Source organism: Suncus etruscus, chromosome 15 (assembly GCF_024139225.1).
Source record: "Suncus etruscus isolate mSunEtr1 chromosome 15, mSunEtr1.pri.cur, whole genome shotgun sequence".
Lineage (NCBI taxonomy): Eukaryota > Metazoa > Chordata > Mammalia > Eulipotyphla > Soricidae > Suncus > Suncus etruscus.
Genome location: NC_064862.1, coordinates 92,039,450 through 92,056,959, shown reverse-complemented (window position 1 = coordinate 92,056,959; position 17,510 = coordinate 92,039,450). Strand labels below are relative to the sequence as shown.

General features: G+C 64.3%; 1 protein-coding gene across 1 annotated transcript; it reads right to left on the bottom strand.

The window, feature by feature from the left end:
- Positions 1-13,092: 13,092 nt before the first annotated feature.
- Positions 13,093-14,320, bottom strand: JUND (JunD proto-oncogene, AP-1 transcription factor subunit). The gene has a single exon (XM_049787716.1). It carries the CDS (start codon positions 14,208-14,210, stop codon positions 13,140-13,142), a length of 1,071 nt encoding a protein of 356 aa, XP_049643673.1. The 5' UTR covers positions 14,211-14,320; the 3' UTR covers positions 13,093-13,139.
- Between the last annotated feature and the right edge of the window lie 3,190 nt (positions 14,321-17,510).

Here is a 17,510-nt window from a genome sequence, read left to right as displayed (position 1 = left end):
AGTGCCCCAGACGCGGGCTGATGGGCAGATTGGTTCTGGGGTGCCCTAAACATTGGGCGATGGGTTGAGTGGTTCTGGGGTGTCCCGAGCACTGACTGATGGAGTGAGGGGCTTGGGGGTTCTCCAGGTACCGGCTGATGGGCTGAGTGGTCCTGGGGTTTCAGGGAAGCCTGGCAAAGGGCTGTGAGGACCTCGGCTTCCATGGAGATGGTGTGGGTCATTTCTTTCACTGTGGGGTTCTGGGGTGCCCTGGACAAAAGCTGATTGGTTGAGTGGCTTTGGGGACTCACAGACACTGGCTGATAGGCTGAGAGGTTTTGGGGTGTCCCAAATGCTGGATGCTGGACTGAGTGGTTTTGGGGACCCATGGACATGGGCTGATGAGATGAGAAGTTTAGGAGTGGCCCAGGTGCTGGTTGATGGACTGAGTGATTGGGGAGTTTCCTGGATGCTGGGTGATGGGCTGAGAGGTTTTGGGGTGTCCCAGATGCTGGATGAACTGAGTGGTTTTGGGATGGCCTGGGTGCTGAATGATGGACTGGATGATCTGGGGGTATCCCGGATGCTGGGTGATGGACTGTGTGCATCTGGGGTGTCCCAGATGCTGGGTGATGGACTACGTGGTTTTTGGGGCCCACGGACATTGACTGATGGGCTGAGTGGTTTTGGGGACCCATGAACATTGGCTGATGGGCTGAGAGGTTTTGGGGTATCCTGGATGCTGGATGATGAGCTGAATGGTTTTGGGGATCTATGGACATTGGCTGATGGGCTGAGAAGTTTGGGGGTGTCCCGGATGCTGGATGGACTGAGTGGTTTTGGGGTGTTCTGGGTGCTGAATGATGAACTGACTGCTTTGGGCATATCCCAGATGCTGGGTAATGGACTGAGTGGTTTTGGGGACCCAAAGAAATTGGCTGGTGGGCTATGTTTTGGGGTGTCCCAAATGCTGGGTGATGGACTGAGTGGTTTTGGGGTGTCCTGGATGATGGATGATGGACTGAATGGTTTTGGTTTTGGGGAGCCATGGACATTGGCTGATAGGCTGAGTGGTTCTGGGGTGTCCCAGATGCTGGATGATGGACTGAGTGATTTGGGGGTATCCCAGATGTTGGATGGACTGAGTGGTTTTGAGGTGTCCCGAATGTGGGCTGAGGGTCTGCTAGAACCTGGGCTCCCATGGGTGCCATCTCTTTCACTGTGAGGCTCTGGGGGGCCACAGACATCTGCAGATGAAATGTGGGGCCCCGGGGACCAATAGGGTCCACCGTCACCTGCTGATGGAGTAATGGAGTTTGGGGTCCCAGGGAAGACCTGGGCCCCTGCTGGTTTAGTGAGGGGCCCCGGGGTCCCATGGGAGACATAGGCTTGTGCTGGTGAAATGAGTTGTCCCAGGGTGCCTTGGGGACAGTGTGGGTCAACTGCTGAGCTGTGTGTTTCTGGGGAATCTTGGGGGACCTCGTGGGAACCCTTTCTGCAGGCACAGCAGGGGGTGAAGACCCGGCCCGTAGGGAGGTTCTCCTGGGCTTCGGAGATGGGGCTACGCTCCCAGTTTTGAGGGGGCTTGTGGACACGCGGGGGGACCTTGGGGCAAGTTGGGCGCCCTTGGACTTGAGGGTCATCTCCTCCGGCCGGGCTCTCTGGCCTTGTGGGGTCACTGGGGTCGCGGGATCCTGGACTAGGCAGGGGGCCCTGTGCTCCATGTTGGCCTCCAGGAGGCTGGGGTACGCCGAGAGCGTGGTCCCAAGGACCAGGGCCTGCTGGGGTCTGGGGCTGGGGTCAGGGGGCCTCCTGCCAGCCTGGTGCCCCTCAGACTTTGCCAGTGTTGGGGACCCCGACCACTCAGCTCCATGGCTAGCCAGGGGGGCCAGGTGGGGGTCTGCCGGCCCCTGGAAAGGGCGCGGGGAGAGGCCAATGAGCAGGCTCCGGGCAGGGAGACCCGACTGCGGGTGCGGGCGGGAGGCCAGGTGGGCAGAAGCGCTCTGCTGTCTCCTGATCCCTGCCACGGATCCCCACGGCAGGCACCCAGATCCTGTCTCCGGAGCAGAGGTGGGAGGAGGCCAGGAGGGGTGCACAATGGGTGGGGTAGTCGGAGGTGGACAGAGGGGCTCAGGGCTCGGCGGGGGTAAGGAGGGTGCCCCCGGATAAGCCGGTGGGCAGGTGGAGGTGCCCAGGGTCGGCTGGTGAGACAGGGAGCCCCAAGAACAGTTGTAGGTCCCGGGCAGCGTCTGGCGATCTTGCAAGGATCCAGCCGCTAAGGCCTGGGAGGAAGCGGCTACAGGGGGCGGCACTTCTAAGAGGGCTCTGGACCCCCAGGCCTCAGGGAGAGACTGACCGGCCCGCGTGGAGTCCTGGGTCAGGCTGGCCCCCGCCGGGCTGTGGACGCAGAGTTCAGGGGTACCCCCCATGTCTGAGCCTGGGTACATGCCCTGGGAGGCCAAGGGAGTGCCCAGAGGTGGTGCTGACACTGAGGTGCCTAGGGGACCCCAGGGTCTTCGATGAAACTGGTAGCCAGATTTGCGGCTTTGAAGGAGCCCGAGGACCCTGGAGTTGGCCCTCAGTCTCAACACTCGGCTTCTGGGGTCCCGGGGGCACGGGCCACTGGAATGGCTCTCTGCCACAAAGGATGAACCCGGGGTCTGAGCCTCCTGGGGGTGGCCGCCACCACTGACCGCGGGAACCTGACCACTGGCCCTCAGCCGTGTAGGGGCCATGGGGCACTCGGCCACGGGGTGCCTGGCTGGTGCAGGGGTCGGCGCCAGGGTCGTATATGGCCGGGCTAAACTGGGGTGCACAGCCATGACCTTAGGGGCAGGCACTGGGTCAGGGGTTGCCCGTGTCTGACCCTGAATTGGAGTCTCCTCTCGGGCCCTCAGGTGGCAACTTTGCTTGGGGGTCTCCTCCTCGAATGCGTGAGCTGGGCTGGGGAGCACCCGGCAGGTGACTGGGGGATGCTCAAGGCCTGAAGCCCCCTGGGCCGAGGGGCTCAGTATCTGGAGCTGCCTTTCTGAAAGACACAGATTGGGGGCCCAGGAGACCCGGTTCTGGCGGGGTGATTCCCCTCCGGCCTGTGCCGGCTGGCATGGATTCGGGGCCACCGTGGTGGTGGCCACCAGAGGCTCCGACTCCCTGGTGCTCTGCAAAGGCTTCTCCAGGGGGGCTGGCTCCTGGGTCAGGGACTCGAGGTCCTTCAGGCAGGGTCTGTGGGCCAGGGCCCCTCTCGGCAGGGCTGCAGCGGGTTCGAGCAAGCTGCCCAGAGAGTAGCTTCTCTTGGGGACCAGCTTCCTAGGGGCCTGGTCCCAGCTCAGCAGCTTCAGGTTTGCTGCCTGGCGCAGGCACCGGCGACCGTGGGGGCTCCAGTGGAGCCTGAAGGTCACACTGCTAGACTCAGCACTGTGGGCCAGGGCGGGGATGAGCTCCGAGACGGTGCGGAATGGGGGGACCTTCCCGGCCTGGCTGCTGCTGCTGCTGCCCTCCTCTGTCCCACCCTGACTGACCGCCCCCATCTCCTCCGGCACCAGCTCAGCCTCATCGTCGGCCACGTCTGTCACCATCAGGCTTTCCACAGACGTGCTGGACGCGCTTATGGAAGTCACGCTCTGGGGCACCGAGCTCTGCGTGGTGCTGGCGGACAGAGGGTCGGTCAGCAGGTCCTCGGAGCTGGGGCTCGGGGAGGCCGCCAGCTCATCGAGGAGCTGGTCGTCCTGGCACTCGGGGGGCCCTGGGACCTCCACCCCATGCTGAGGAGGGCCCAGCGGTTCCAGAACCCCCAGAGTGCAGGACCGGATGGGAAACATCTGGGCAGGTGTGGCAGTATCGGTGGGCGTGGCTAAATATGCACGCGTGTGAGTGGCCATGGTGGTGAGCGTGGCCAAATGTGCAGGTGTGGGTGGGGTCACGGTGATAGGCGTGGCCAGACGCGCGGGTGTGTGTGTGGCCCTGACAGTGGGCGTGACCAAACCAGCAGGTGTAGGTGTGGTCGTGCGGGTGGGCGTGGTCAAACGCGCGTGCGTGGGTGTGTCTGTGGGCGTGGCCAAGCTAGCAGGTGTGGGTGTGGTCGTGTTGCTGGGCGTGACTACAGCAGTAGGTGTGTCCTTGCCTGCAGGTGTGGCCAAACATGGGGGTGTGGGCGTGGCCTTATCTATGGGCAAGACCACTATGGCAGGAGAAACGGGCGGGGCCACCTTAGTGGGCGTGGCCACAGGCCCAGGTGACTTGATGGGCGTGGCTACTTTGGCAGGCGCCGCCCTGTTGGTGGGCGTGGCCCTCCGGCTGGCGGGCGTGGCCGCTGGCTGCCTGGCTGGGGCTGGCAAGTTCAGTGGCAAGCGGGAGCAGGGCGTCAGGGGTCGGGGCATCAGGCTGAGGCACTTGTCGCCTGTCTTGGGCCGTGCTTGGGGCAGGGACATCCTGGTGTTGCACCTGGGGGCCTCCCGGCTGACCTCCCTGCAGCCCACACCCCCCAGCTTTGTGCGAGGGTCCGAGGGTTTCTGCTGGAGGGATGTGCGTCTGGGCCCTGAGCAGTGACACGCGCCAGGGGCCGGACACTTGCAGGCAGGGTGCCCCAGGGCTACGGCGGCCGTGTAGTGTTGGGATTGGGGGCCTCTCCCAGAGCCCCTGGATGCACTGGCAGCTTTGCCCGCAGGCCGCCGGGCACCTCCTGAAGATTCCCATGTGCGCGGGGCCACCCCTTGTGTCCTGTGGGTGGCCTGGGACGGGGTGGGGGGCAGCGAGGGCTGCCCGGTGCTGGGACCCACGCCGTTAGCGCTCAGGGGCTGCCACAGGGCCGCGGGGAGCGGGAAGGAGGGTCGCGAGGGCCTCTCAGGGGTGAGGCCAGGTGGCAGCGGGGGTTCCCCCGTGGCCTCTGCCTCCCAGGACTGGAACCTGAGCAGCGAGCAAACATAAGCGGCCAAAGCGGGGCCCAGGCTGGAGCGCAACCGCCAGCGTGGAGGGGGCCTGGCAGAGACCGTCAGCCAACAGGGCACCCCCACCACCATGAGCCCATCGCCCATCTCCGCCGGCCAGGCCGGGACGCAGCCCCTCCAGGCCCCCCTGACCTTGCGTTGCTGGGGTCTCTCGGGATCCAGGGCTCGTTCCCACTTCCCCGGCACGTTGCCCCGCGTGTCTGCCTCCACCGGGGCCCGCTGGGCAGTGCCTCCTCTCGCTGCTTTCAGGCTGGCCTGGGTCAGGGCCGGGCTGCTCCTCAGCAGCTCCTGGTTCAGCACGGCACCAAGCTCGCCCTGGCACAGAGCCTGGCTCAGCGCCGCCCTCTCCTCCTCCGTCAGCGCCTTGCTGAGGGCATTGGCCAGCTGGGCCTGCACGGTACTGTTCATCTCCGAGCGCACCTCACCCTGCAACAGCGCCTGGGACACTGCGGTGCCCGTCTCCCCCCAGTTCAGGGCCTTCAGCAGTGCCACGCCCAGCATGCCCGGGGACAGAGCCTCCTTGGAGAGCGCCTGGCTCAGGTCCGATGGGCCATCCTCGGAGCTCAGAAGCGTGGCCAGCTCGGCACAGAGCGAGGTCACCTGCGAGGTGCCCATTTCGTCCTGGCCCGGGGTGGTCGCTGGCACCTGTGGTGATGGCAGCGGCTTCCCGGTGCCCTGCCCGTCACCCCACGAATCCACATTAGAGGCAGGATGTCCAGCGGCCTTCAAGCCGCCCAGCAGCAGTGGGGGCTGGGGTGCGTTGGGATGGGTGGTGGTGGCAGCTTGGGGCACGGTGTTCAGGCTCCTAGTGGAGTCCACAGGCAGGTGGGCCTGAGTTGGCATCGTGGGGTTTCCTGTGGGCAGAGGTGGCGGTGGCTGCTGCTGCTGCTGCTGCGGGGCTGACTTGTTTTGATCCAGACACTCGCCCAGGTGGGACTGGGCCAGTGCCTCTGCCAGGGTCCTCGAAGACGGGCGCTGGGACAGAATCCTGCTGAGCTGGGCGAGGGGGTGCACAGCGGTTCTGAGCTGTAGGGCAGGGGCCATGTGCATCCGCTGTAGAAATACGGGGGGCTGGGCTTTCCTCATAGCCCAGGGCACTGCCTGAGGTGCGGAGTGGCCTGGCACAGTCTGGTCAGCTTTCCCCTGCTTGGGGGGCAAAACGTGGGTCTTATCGTTCGGCAAAGGCCCCCGGGGTGCTGGCTTTCCCATGGCTTTGCCGTGGACCAGACAGGGCTGTGAAGTGGCCCGGAGGAGCCCGGCCATATGCCTGGCATTCACCTCTGTCGTCTTGGTCCTGGTGACGGTGACGGACACAGGCGATGACTTGGCGGCCGTGCTGGGCGGGACCGAGGCCTTGGTGGGTGCTTGGGGCCCGCAGAGCGTGCGCAGGACGGCAGACACACAACGCAACTGCCCGGGGGTCTTGGTGACCATAGCGGCCAGGCGCGTCTTGGGGCTGGTCTTGACTAGGGGGGCCGAGGCCGGCGGCGCAGGGGACGCCGCCTTGGTGATGGTGATGGTGCGGCAAGAATTCAGGGACGCCTTGGTCCCCGAACCGGAGGGTGCAGGGTGCGGCCGCGGCTTCCCCATGCCAGGCACCACGCTAGTCAGGGCAGTTGGCGTCTTGGCTGTCACGGGGGCTGGGCCGGGCGGGGTCCGCAGGCTGGCAGGGGCCGGCGCTGTGACGGGCGGTCCTTTGGTGGTGCGTATCTGGCCGTGTGCGGGGGTGGCGTAGGAACCTGGGGGACGCGTGTGCTGGAGTGTCTTGGCCGCAGCTGCCCCTGGGTCCGGGGTGCACATATGCGGCGGGGATCTGTTCATCAGGGCGGCCAGGCACGAGTGCAGTGGAGTCCTGGGGATCTGCTGCGGGGTAGTGGGCGCGGGGGCCCTGCCCGGGAGGGTCACCGAGTTCGAGGATATGCGTGGTGGCGGTGGCTTGGCTGTGGCAGTGGGCGAGGGCGCCAGGCCCGCCGTCAGCGAGGTGGTCTTGGGGAGGCCGGCAGAGACAGCCGAGTAGGGTGGCGGGCTGGGCCGGACCGGGCCGGCGGCCACTCTGGGCTGCCCCAGGTTCCGGCCAGCTGCTGCTGTCGGAGTCGAAGGGGATAGCGGAGGTGGCACCACCTTGGTGGCGGTGGCCCCAGTGGGCAAGGTCTTGGCAGTTTCGGGTGCCTGGGGAGCATCCTTCTGGGTCACTCGGTCACTGGGATGCAGCTGGGTTTTCAGGGCCGCCCTCTGACTGGCCACCGGGGCCCCAGAAACGGCCATCTTGGGGCCTCTGACGGGTGTTACGTCCTGAGCCTTCACAGGGCTCTCTGAGGGTTTGAGGCTGGAGGTCTGGGCGGTTCTGGGCTGCTGGCTGGGCGGGACATTGACTTCGGGGGCACTGGGCCCCAGGAGCTTGATGGTGACCGTCTGGTGGGGCAGGAGAGTGATGGAGCCCGGCTGGCCTGCAGGCACAGGGGCGCTCAGCTTGGGTGCGGGGGTCCCAGCGGGCAGGATGTCAGCAGAGGGGAACTGAGTCTCCTTGCAGACCATGGCCTGGGCCTTTGGCTGGGTGGCATCCTCCGGGTTCTGGAAACGCACCTGTGCGGGTGGGTGGTACGGGATGTTCTCCTCGTCCGTGCTGGCCCTGCGCTGCGGGGTCAAGGCCTGGCCCGAGCGGTGCAGGCGGCGCGTGCTGAAGCGGCGCCAGGCCTCCTGGATGGCCCTGGCCGTGGATATCTGCGACACCAGCTTCTGCCTCAGCCGGTGGCGCCGCCAGCTGGACTGGATGAGGGTGGCAGCCCGGGACACCATCATGTCCATCTCGTCCACCAGGATGTTGCGGAAGGCGTGGCTCTCCACCACGCTGCGCAGGCGAGGGACCCGGGCAGGTACAAGCGCATCCTCGGGGACACCCGACGGTGGCCGCAGACACGGCTTTCCCCCCTTGCACAAGGGCCCTGGGGAGGCGGGAGGCGGTGCCTGGGGCTTCGGCCCGTAGGGGGCCACCATGGGAGCCGCCATCTCGGTGGCAGTGGCAATGGCACTGGCGTCATGGTTCGGGTCCCGAGGCAGAGCAGCGGGGCCTGTGGGAGTCACCATGGTGGTTAGCATGCAACTGCTCAGGGCACCTCTACCCACCCACCCGTCCCTAGAACATGGGTCTGACAGGCACCTTTCACCTCTGTGCTGGTCGCCTGCTCCTGGTGGCCTAAGGCACAGTGGCCAGGGGACAACAGCCACTGGCCCCAATTCTGGGTTACACTGGGGTATGGTCAGTCATGGGCTTGGGAATCTTGGGTGGGACCAAGGGAGGTGGTGACTGAGCCTGGCCTGGGTGCATGGACTCTGTGGGACTGTCCTGTCATCCAGGTGGCCCATTCTCAGCCCTAAAGACTGGCCCCAGGCTGGGAACTGGTGGCAGTTTGGTGAGTTTCAGTCACCTATCAGGGGTGTTATAGACACAGGAAGTGGGAGGCACGGAGGGACGATGGGTGGGTGAATGGATGGGTGGATGGACGGACGAATGGATGAGTGGATGTGGATGGCTGGCAAAATTACAGATGGAACCCCATGAGAATGCACAGTAGAGGGGAATGAATGACTGGAAGAACTGTGGGCCTGCTGAATGATCAAATCGATCTTGTCCCTCTTGGGAACTGGGTGAGCAAGGATAGCTTGGGTGATGGTACCCTGCAGATCCGGGGTGCTTCAGGCAGCCCCAACACCCTGCCTGGCTTTCCCTGCCCCCCACCAGTGCTCTACCTTCAGCAGCCATCAGGGCAGCAGCAGATAGAATGTCAGATGCTAGCTTGCCAGCGTCTTGCTCAGGGCAGCGGCTTCAGCCCTTCATCCTAGGCAGCTAGCTTTGGACGTGCCTCGGCTAGGGGCTGACAGTCCCTAGGGCCGGAGGATGGATGGGGCAGGGCCTCAGCAGGACTAAGGTGCGTCCACAGAGATGGTATGGCCTGAGCTCATGCTTCTACGCCAGGTTCAGCCTGCGAGTGAGTGAGCGAGGGCGCAGCGGCAGGCGAGGGCTCAGCGGGGGCTTTGTGTTCTGGGGGACCCACACCCTGCCCGGCTATGATGGCAGGTGATGCTGAAATGCCGGGCACAGCTTCTGATGGGGCCTGGCACAGCCACGGGAATGGTGCCGTGAGGACCGATCCCTAGAGAGAGAGAGTAGTTTTCAGGGGTCATGCCTGGCACACTGAGACCTGCCTGGTTCAATCCCTGGCACCATGTGGTCCCCAGGCATTGCCAATTGCAGTTTAAAGGTGCCCAACAGGGTTGGTGGGGTCCCCGTATCCTGGCATGGGCCAGACTGAGCTGTGCTGCATTCTCCAGGCCTCGTGTGGAAACCAATAGACCGGAAGTCATTGGAGAAATCCTTGGACCACCTAAGCACTGCTTGGGAGCTCCCCAAGAAATTAAGAGTCCAGGGTGAAAGAACAGTGAGGAAGAGCATGCAGTTAGCTCAGATCTGATCTCCAACACTTTACAGGGTCCCGAGAATGACTCCTGAGTGAGAGTCAGGAGTAACCACTGAGCACCACCAGATGTGGCAAGAATAAACAAACAAGGGCCAGAGAGACAGCACAGTGGTAGGGCATTTACTTTGCAAGTGCCCGACCCAGGACCAAAAATGGTTCAAATCCTGGCATCCCATATGGTCCCCAGTGCCTGCCAGGAGTGACCCCTGAGCACAGCTGGGTGTGGCCCAAAACCAAAAGAAATAAAAATGTGGGGCTGGAGTTATAACAGCTGGCGGGTGTTTGCCTTCCACGTGGCCAACCTAGGAAGGACCTGGGTTCAATCCCTGGCATCCCATATGGCCCCTCGAGCCTGCCAGGAGCGATTTCTGAGTGTAGAGCCAGAAATAAATCCTGAGATGTCACATGTGGGCCCCCCCCCCAAAATAAACCAAACAAAAAAGTGGATGTAAAGATGGATAACTGGTATCTGGGTGATGGGTGCGTAGGTCTGTGGATAGATGAATGGATGGTGGTTGGAAAGATAGGTGGTTGGAGAGATAGAGAGATGGGGGGGCGAGTGGGGTAGGTGGTTCTTTGGGCGAACCAGGGGCAGGAGAATGATGTGGCCTGATGGCTGTTGTGTGTGGGGGATGGATCATAGCCAAATCCCTGGAGTGAGGACAGAGGGCAGCTGATGACCAAAGCTTCCCATACAAGTGGGTGGACTGTAGGTGGTGGGTGGACGTGGGACACTGTCAGAATTGTGATTTGGGGTGTTTGTTGCGGGGTTTTCACTGACCCTGGTATGTCCCAAGTACTTGGACAACAATATAGGCAGGACAAGGAGCCCACTAGCTTTGGAAGGACCCCTCTGAGCCTCAGTTTCCCCTACGGGTCATGCATGTGAAGACCCCTGCCTATGTTCCCCAACAGTTTAGACAGACTCTAGGATGCAATCCCCAGCCAAGACTCCCACTCAGGCTTTTCGGGACCCCTGTCTACCTTCCCACATAGCTATGGTGCTGGTGTACCCCTATGTGGGTAGCCAAAAGGCCACCCAATCCCCCCCATCCCGGCCTTCCTGCTGTGACACTCACCTGCCCCCAGAGCTGAAGCCCCCAGCCCGAATGGCCAGTCTGGGGAGGGGTGAGCTCTGTGACACGCCACCAGGTTCTAGCCAATCACATGGGCTCCTGGGGTGGAAGGTTCCAGCAGATTGTCCTGGTGGGGGGGTGTCTCTGGGGTACTAAGCAGAGGACACTGAGGAAACCCTGTTGTGTCCCAGACATGCCCCTGAACCAAGAGTTGTTTTTTGGGGGACTGAGAGGAATGTAAGAGGTGGTAGCAAGGGAGAAAGGGGACACAGTAAGGAAGTGGATCCCCAGAGTGGTTGGGGGTTCAGCCTTACCACCAGGATGGCAGAGTAAAGGGGCTGAGGCATTCACCCAAAAAGATTCTGGGGTGCCCCAAGCCTGGTCTCGGTCTTTCATGTGGGGACCAAGCCTGGGTCTGTCCACAGGCTCCTGGTCATGGTATGGAGGAGGTTGGATTTGAGGGTGCAGATAAGAGGGGGGGGTTGCGATGGGCCAGAGGCAGAGACAGGCCAATGTGGCAATCAGTTAGGGCAGGGAAGTGGAGCGAAGCCTGGGTCACGGCCCTCCCTGACCCCCATGGTCTGTCTCTGTCCATCTATGCAGCCACCTGCCTGCTCACACACTAGGCCATTCTTGCAGAGACAGTGTTGTTTTTTCCTTTTAGGAGATCCTCCACTGGGTGTACTTGGCGGGTCACTCCTCAGTGCCAGGACCAGAATCCCTGCAGTGCCTGTGGACTGTTGAGCCTTTTCTTCCTGGTGCAGTGGGAACTCTGGGTTGCCAGTAAGTCTGTGTCTGTGGTGCCAAGGGGGCTGGAGCCTCAGAGGTGTGTGTTAAACCAGGGCTGCGACAATGCTGTGGGGTCCCACCCAGTGGAGGCAGCGCTCTCCCCACTGTGCTCTTGCTCCGGCCCAGTAAATATAAAAGCCTGGCTTGTACGGGGAGGCCCCCAGGGCTGCAGAAAAGAGGTTCGGCCAGGAGCCCGAGTTGGGGTCCCTGGATCTGCTTCCCCACCAAACCCTGCAGGGTCTGTCTCTGCTGGTTTCGTAGGACCAAATCAGGTCGGCAAAGAACACGTTTCCCTTTTGCATTTGGAGTTTGAGCCACTCAAACACCTGGCACCTGGCGGTGCTCAAGGGGCCCCTATGGGATGCTGGGATTGGAACCCGGGTCACTGGCGTCCTCCCTCCCTGCTGTGCTGTGGCTCTGGCCCCTCTGGATCTTAGAACTAAGTGGGGGGACCTGTCAGGAGCTCAGAGCAGAATTAGCTGCGCCCACAGCCTCCCACGGCCCTGGGGTCAGGCGGGGACGCGAGGAGTGGAAGCTACACAGCGGGGGTGTGGGGTGAATGGTGGGTGGACCAGGCAGGCCTCCAGCTCCAGGGCGTGCAGTGGGCTGTGAGCTGTGCAAGTCCCAGGGACAGCAGCTCAGGGCAGGCCAGCACGGCCACACCCCTGTTCCCAGCAGGACATGAGTGTCCACAGCTCCACCCTTTCTCTTGGAGAGGGCGGTTCAGAGTCTGGGCCTCAGTTTCCCCACCCACGGAGGGTAAAAGCAAGCGCACAATAAGCCGAGGGACCCCCCACCCCCACCCCAACTTCCCCGGGCCGGCGGGTGGGTCGGGGCCAGGAGGCTGGTGGAGCCTGCGCCCTTTCCTTCCGGGCCCACCCCTTTTCCTCCGGCCACCCGCGGGCGCGCCTAGAGGGCGCTCGCCGCGCGCCAGATGTGCGGATCCGCCCCCGCGCATGGGGTGGAGGCCGGAGCGCGAGGGGTGCGGGGCCCGGGGAACCAGCCAGGCCCCGCCCCGCACGCCGGGGCCGTGACGGGGGAGAAGGAGGGAAGGAGGCGGCGCGGAGACAGACGAGCTGGCGTAACGAGATTTTTACTGAAAACAGCGAACCGGGCGAACCCAGGGTTACAAACAGGAATGTGGGCTCGGGGCACAGCGCAACCGGCACACGCTTGCGCGCACACACATACACACACACACACACACACACACAGAAGCTCACACAAAAGAAAAGGGAAAAAAAGTCAAAAACAAGGCAGAACAAAAGGGCGCGCGGGAGGGACGGAGAGAGCACAGAAGGAAGGGCCTGGGCCGCAGAGGGGGGCGCAGCAAGGGGCTTGTTTTTTTCCTCCTCCTCCTCCTCCTTCCTACTATTTCTTAAAAAAAATAAAAGAGAAGAAAAGAACCAACGCAAGAACTCCACGCACGCTCGCTCGCTCGCTCGCTCGCAACCACCTTGTGTTCCCGAACAGAGAAACATAAATAGGGAGGGATCCGGACACTCTGTTGTTCTCTCTTTCCAGAACTAGAAACGACTGACAAACCAAACATCAACCAACCTTAAAAACAAAAGGGGCCCGCCAATGAAACAACAAACAAAACAACACAACAAAACCGAGAACGAGGAAACGCGGGGCCCCTCCCAGCCCGACGGTCAGTCGGTCGGTGGGTCTGTCTGTCGGCCGGTCGGCCTTTCTGTCTCTCGGCGGCGGCAGCAGCAGCAGCGGCCGTGGCACAAAGGGGCGTCCGGGGGCGCGCTCGGGGGGCCGACGGGGGCTTCGTCATCATGCGCTCTGGGCCCCGGGGGCGTGGGGCCCGGCTTGTCGAGTCCTTGGCGCCCTGCGCGGAGTCCGGGCAGGCCCGGGGCGGGCCGGGCTCAGTACGCGGGCACCTGGTGCTGCGGCAGCAGCTGGCAGCCGCTGTTGACGTGGCTGAGCACCTTCTGCTTGAGCTGCGCCACCTGCTCGCGCAGCAGGCTGGCCGTGGACGCCAGCTCGGTGTTCTGGCTCTTGAGCGACTTCACCTTCTCCTCCAGGCGCGAGATGCGCTCCAGCTTGCGCTTGCGGCACTTGGAGGCGGCGATGCGGTTGCGCAGCCGCTTGCGCTCGGCCTTGATGCGCTCCTGCGTGTCCATGTCGATGGGCGACAGCGGCGGGCTGTCGCCGAAGCTCGGCACGTCGGGCACCGTCTGCGGCTCGTCCTTGAGCGCGGCCAGGCGCGGCGGCGGCGGCGGGAAGGGCGGCACGCCGGGCTCGGCCGCGCCGGGCCCGGAGACGGAGACCGAGCACGAGCCCGCGCCGGCGCCCGCGTAGCTGCTCAAGTTCGCGTAGACGGGCGCCTCGGGCGTGGCCGCGGCCGGGCCCGGCTCCCCGGGGGGCGCCGCGCCCGCCGTGCCCGAGGGCGCCCCGGCCACGGGCACGGCCGACACGCCGCTGCCCGCGCCCAGCTGGTTCTGCTTGTGCAGGTCCTCGAGCGCCTTGACGAAGCCCTCGGCGAACTCCTGCTCCTCGCTGGCCGCCGCCTTCGGGTACAGGAACTGCGGGCTGGTCGGCGTGGTGGTCACCAGCCCGTTGGACTGGATGATGAGGCGCTCCAGCTCCGGCGACGCCAGCTTCAGCAGCCCCAGCTCGGGCGCCGCCAGCAGCCCGTCGGGGCCCGCCGCGCCCTGCGCCGCGCCCGCCACGCCGTCCGGGCCCACGCGCAGCGGGGCCGGGCCCGGCGCCACCGGCGGCCCCGGGGCGCCCGGGGCCGGGCCGGGCTTGATCGCCGCCGCCGCCGCCGCCGCCACCTGCTCGCCCAGGCTCAGCGCCAGCGCGTCCTTCTTCATCATCGCGCCCGCCGACGGGGCCCCCGCGCCGGGGAACAGGCCGGACGCGAAGCCGGAGGAGCCGCCGCCGCCGACACCGGAGCCGCTCAGAGCCTCGTCGCCGTAGAAGGGCGTTTCCATCCTCCGCCGCCCCGGCCCGGCCCCGCTGGGGGGAGTGGCCCCAGCCGCGCGGGGGGCCCCGGCGTCCCTCCCCTGCGCAGGCTGCGAGTGCCCCGAGGACGCGACGCTACGCCCGGCCCGGCACGGCCCGCCCCGGCCCGCCCGGCCCTGCGCTGCCGGCGGCTCCGGCCGCCGCGCCGCCCGCGCGCCCCTTTTATAGCCTCGGCTCGGCGCGATGAGGTCACTGCGCGCGCTCGCCATTGGCCGCGGGTGACGTCGCTCATTTGCATGCGGCCCAAGGGGCGGGGCCCGCCGCGGTTGCCCCGGCGACGCGCGGCACACGGCCACAACAGCGCGGGGGCTTCTGGGTTGACGTCATGCGGAGGGCGGGCCCGCGCGCACGCGCAGCGCCGGACACGCCCCCGCCGCTCCGCCAGGACACGCCCCCGCGGCCCGGACACGCCCCCGGTGGCGTGATGCGCCCGAAGCTCCTCCCAGGGGCCGCGCGCGGTGGGCCCAGGCCGGTCGGGCGGGGGAATCGGGCCCGCGGATCGGGCCTTCGCACTCGGTGCAAAAGAGGAGGAGCAGCTTAGGATCTAGGTGGGGGCCCCCCTGGACCTGAGAGTTGTTAGCACAGCACGGCGGGGAGAGGGCGCTTGCATTGCATCCTGCTGACACGGGTTCGAGCCCGGGCATCCCGTCGGCACCCCCAGCCCTAAGCGCGCCTGGAGTGACTCCCGCGCGCAGAGCCAGAGTCAGCCCAGCCCGGAGCATCGCTGGGTGTAGCCTAAAAGCTAAAAAGTAATAATAATAATAAAATAAGTATATCTTGGGCCGCCCACGCGGTCGGTGCTGGACCCGTAGCTAGAAGTTGCTAGAAGCGCTTTGGTTTTCGTGGTGCGCCTCTTCCTGGGTGGGGTGCTGTCCCCGCCCTGCCAACCGGGCCTGGCACCAGACTCAAGCTCCCATTCACCCGGTGGAACCCCAGTCTCCTTGCCCCTGGTCCCTCAGGGTTAAGGCCCGTGAGTCCTTAAGGGGGAGGGTGCAGGGGGGCTCTGGACTCCCGCAGCCCAACTTCTCCCCCCCAAAAAAATATTCTGGGCCGGAACGCGCGGCTGTGGTCACAGCCTCCCTGCAGCTAATTACTACCTGTCCTTATCGTCCTTGGAGCCGCCTGCGCGGCTGTGGGGACGGATGTGGGTAGGGCAGAACCCACGCAGGGACCTTCCTAGTACTAGGCCGCTTGCAGAGGGGGGCTAGCACCCTTTCTCCCTCCTTCCTGCCTCAGGGCCTTTGCATAGCCTTTGTCTAAAACTTGCCAGCCTGTTCCTGGGAAGTATCCCCAAAGATGGGGCGCACTGAGTTCCAAGCAGGTGCCCACCCAGCCAGCTTCCCGCAGTGCAGTGCCAAGTCACACCCCCTCTGGGCTCTGGGGTCAAAGGGCCAGGAGGGCAGCACATGACCCGGGTTGCCGGGAGCCAGGACCGAGGGAGCAAGTGGGTGGGGAATGGGTGTTTGTGCACGTGGGGCCGGTTCCCGGTGTACCCCGAAGCCTGTAACAACCAGGTAAGGGGGAGCTGGGCGAGCTTCTGAACCCCACTCCGGAGTTCGTTTGTTTTTTTTTTTTTAAGGAGAAGCCACACCTGGCGATGTTCGGGGGACTCAGTGCTCAAGAGTCATTCTTGGGGACGAGAGATAGCACAGCGGTAGGGCGTTTGCTGCTGATGCAGGACAGAAGGTGGTTCGAATCCCAGCATCCCCAAGCCTGTCAGGGGCGATTTCTGAGCGCCCGAACGCCGTGGGTGTGACCCCAAACCAAACAAAAAAAGAGTCCCTCTAGGGCGGTGCTCGGGTCACTCCTATTTCTGTGCTGGGGGACCCAAGGCGGTGCTGGGGATCGAACCTGGGTTGGCTGTGTGCAAGGCAGAGCCTTCCCTACTGGCCCATCGCTCGGCCCCTCTGAGCTGCTTAGGTCCGAGGGGGGCGGTGCCAGGGCGTGATGTGGGCACCAGGCCAGCTGGGTTCCAGGACTTTGGCCTTTGCCCCTAATGGGCACTTCCGGGGAGCCTAGGTGAATGGACTTTGTGGGCGCGGGTAGATGGCACCCCATTTCCTCATGGACACCGAAACTGTCCTGTAACTTTACTGGGGGGAAAAAATGAACTTCGGGGGAGTTGCATCAAAGACTGTGGGCCTCCAGCCCTCTGAGCCAAAACTGCTGTTCTCAGTTCTGGAGTCACCTTCCTAAGCCAAGTGATAGAAAACTCCTACTCACCCTTCCAAACCCCACACCCTAAATCACCTCCTCCAGGTGACCTCTGGCACTGCTCCGAGCTGACTGGCTGCCAGGATGTCCTGGCCCGCAGGCACTGAAACTCTGGGCAGCCTCTGCTGGCACTAGCTCCGTCCCTCTGACCCAAAGCCCGGGATGCTACAGGGGGCGGGGTGGTGGTGTTTGTGCTTTGGGCGGCGGCTGGGAAGGAACCAGGGAATGACAGATAGCACTGGGGGAAGGGCCGGGCCTGGCTCGCGCCCGGGACTCCGCATTCGGCCTGTTCACCCGGCTGAGCTGGGAGGCACGCGCGCCAGATAATGAAAACAAACAAACAAACTGGCCGGGGCGGAGGGACCGTCCCCGCCCCAGCACAAGGCCCAGCCGCCTGGCCGATGGACTTTCGGGCCCTCCTCCTCACGCTGCTCTGCTGTTGGGGCCGGGAGGTTTTGAGGGTGGCCTGGGCTCCCCCTTCTCCCCACAGCAGACGCAGGGGCGCAAAGCCACCAAACCCTCAGACCTTTCCTTGGAACAGCCAAAGAAAAAGCCCTCAAGCTGACTTGAAGAGAGGGAAAGGAGGAGGGAGCGTGGAGCTGGAGGGGCTTCGCGGCTGCACCCCGAAAACAAATTGTTGTACAAGAAACAGAGGGAGGCAGATGGGGGACAGCCAGAGGCTCCCCAGAAGACGCCAGGGCGGGTGCAGCTTCAGTGGGGGAGTCCCTGAACCAGGGGGGTTCGCTGGGCCCCCTACTCCTCCCCACATCCTTCCCATCCCCGCCTTGGCAGGGCCCCAAGAGGAGCCGGGGGAGGGGCGCAGCTCGGGCCGGGGGGCGCGTCTGGGCCTCGCATTCCAGAGGATCAGGTTTCTTCGGGCCGGCGCCGCCCCGCTCCGCCCCACCCCTGCAGGTGTCTGGGTCTAGCAGATGGGGGTCACAGGGATGGGGCTCGGCGGTCACTCGAGGCCCCCCCGGTACGGCCTCAAACCCCGGCTGGGATCCAGGCTCGTGGATCTGAGTTCTTGGAGTCCGAGTTCCCAAAAATGCTTTCCA

Excerpts from the sequence above, each read along its gene's own strand:
- JUND (XM_049787716.1), bottom strand. The coding sequence starts at position 14,210 with ATGGAAACGCCCTTCTACGGCGACGAGGCTCTGAGCGGCTCCGGTGTC.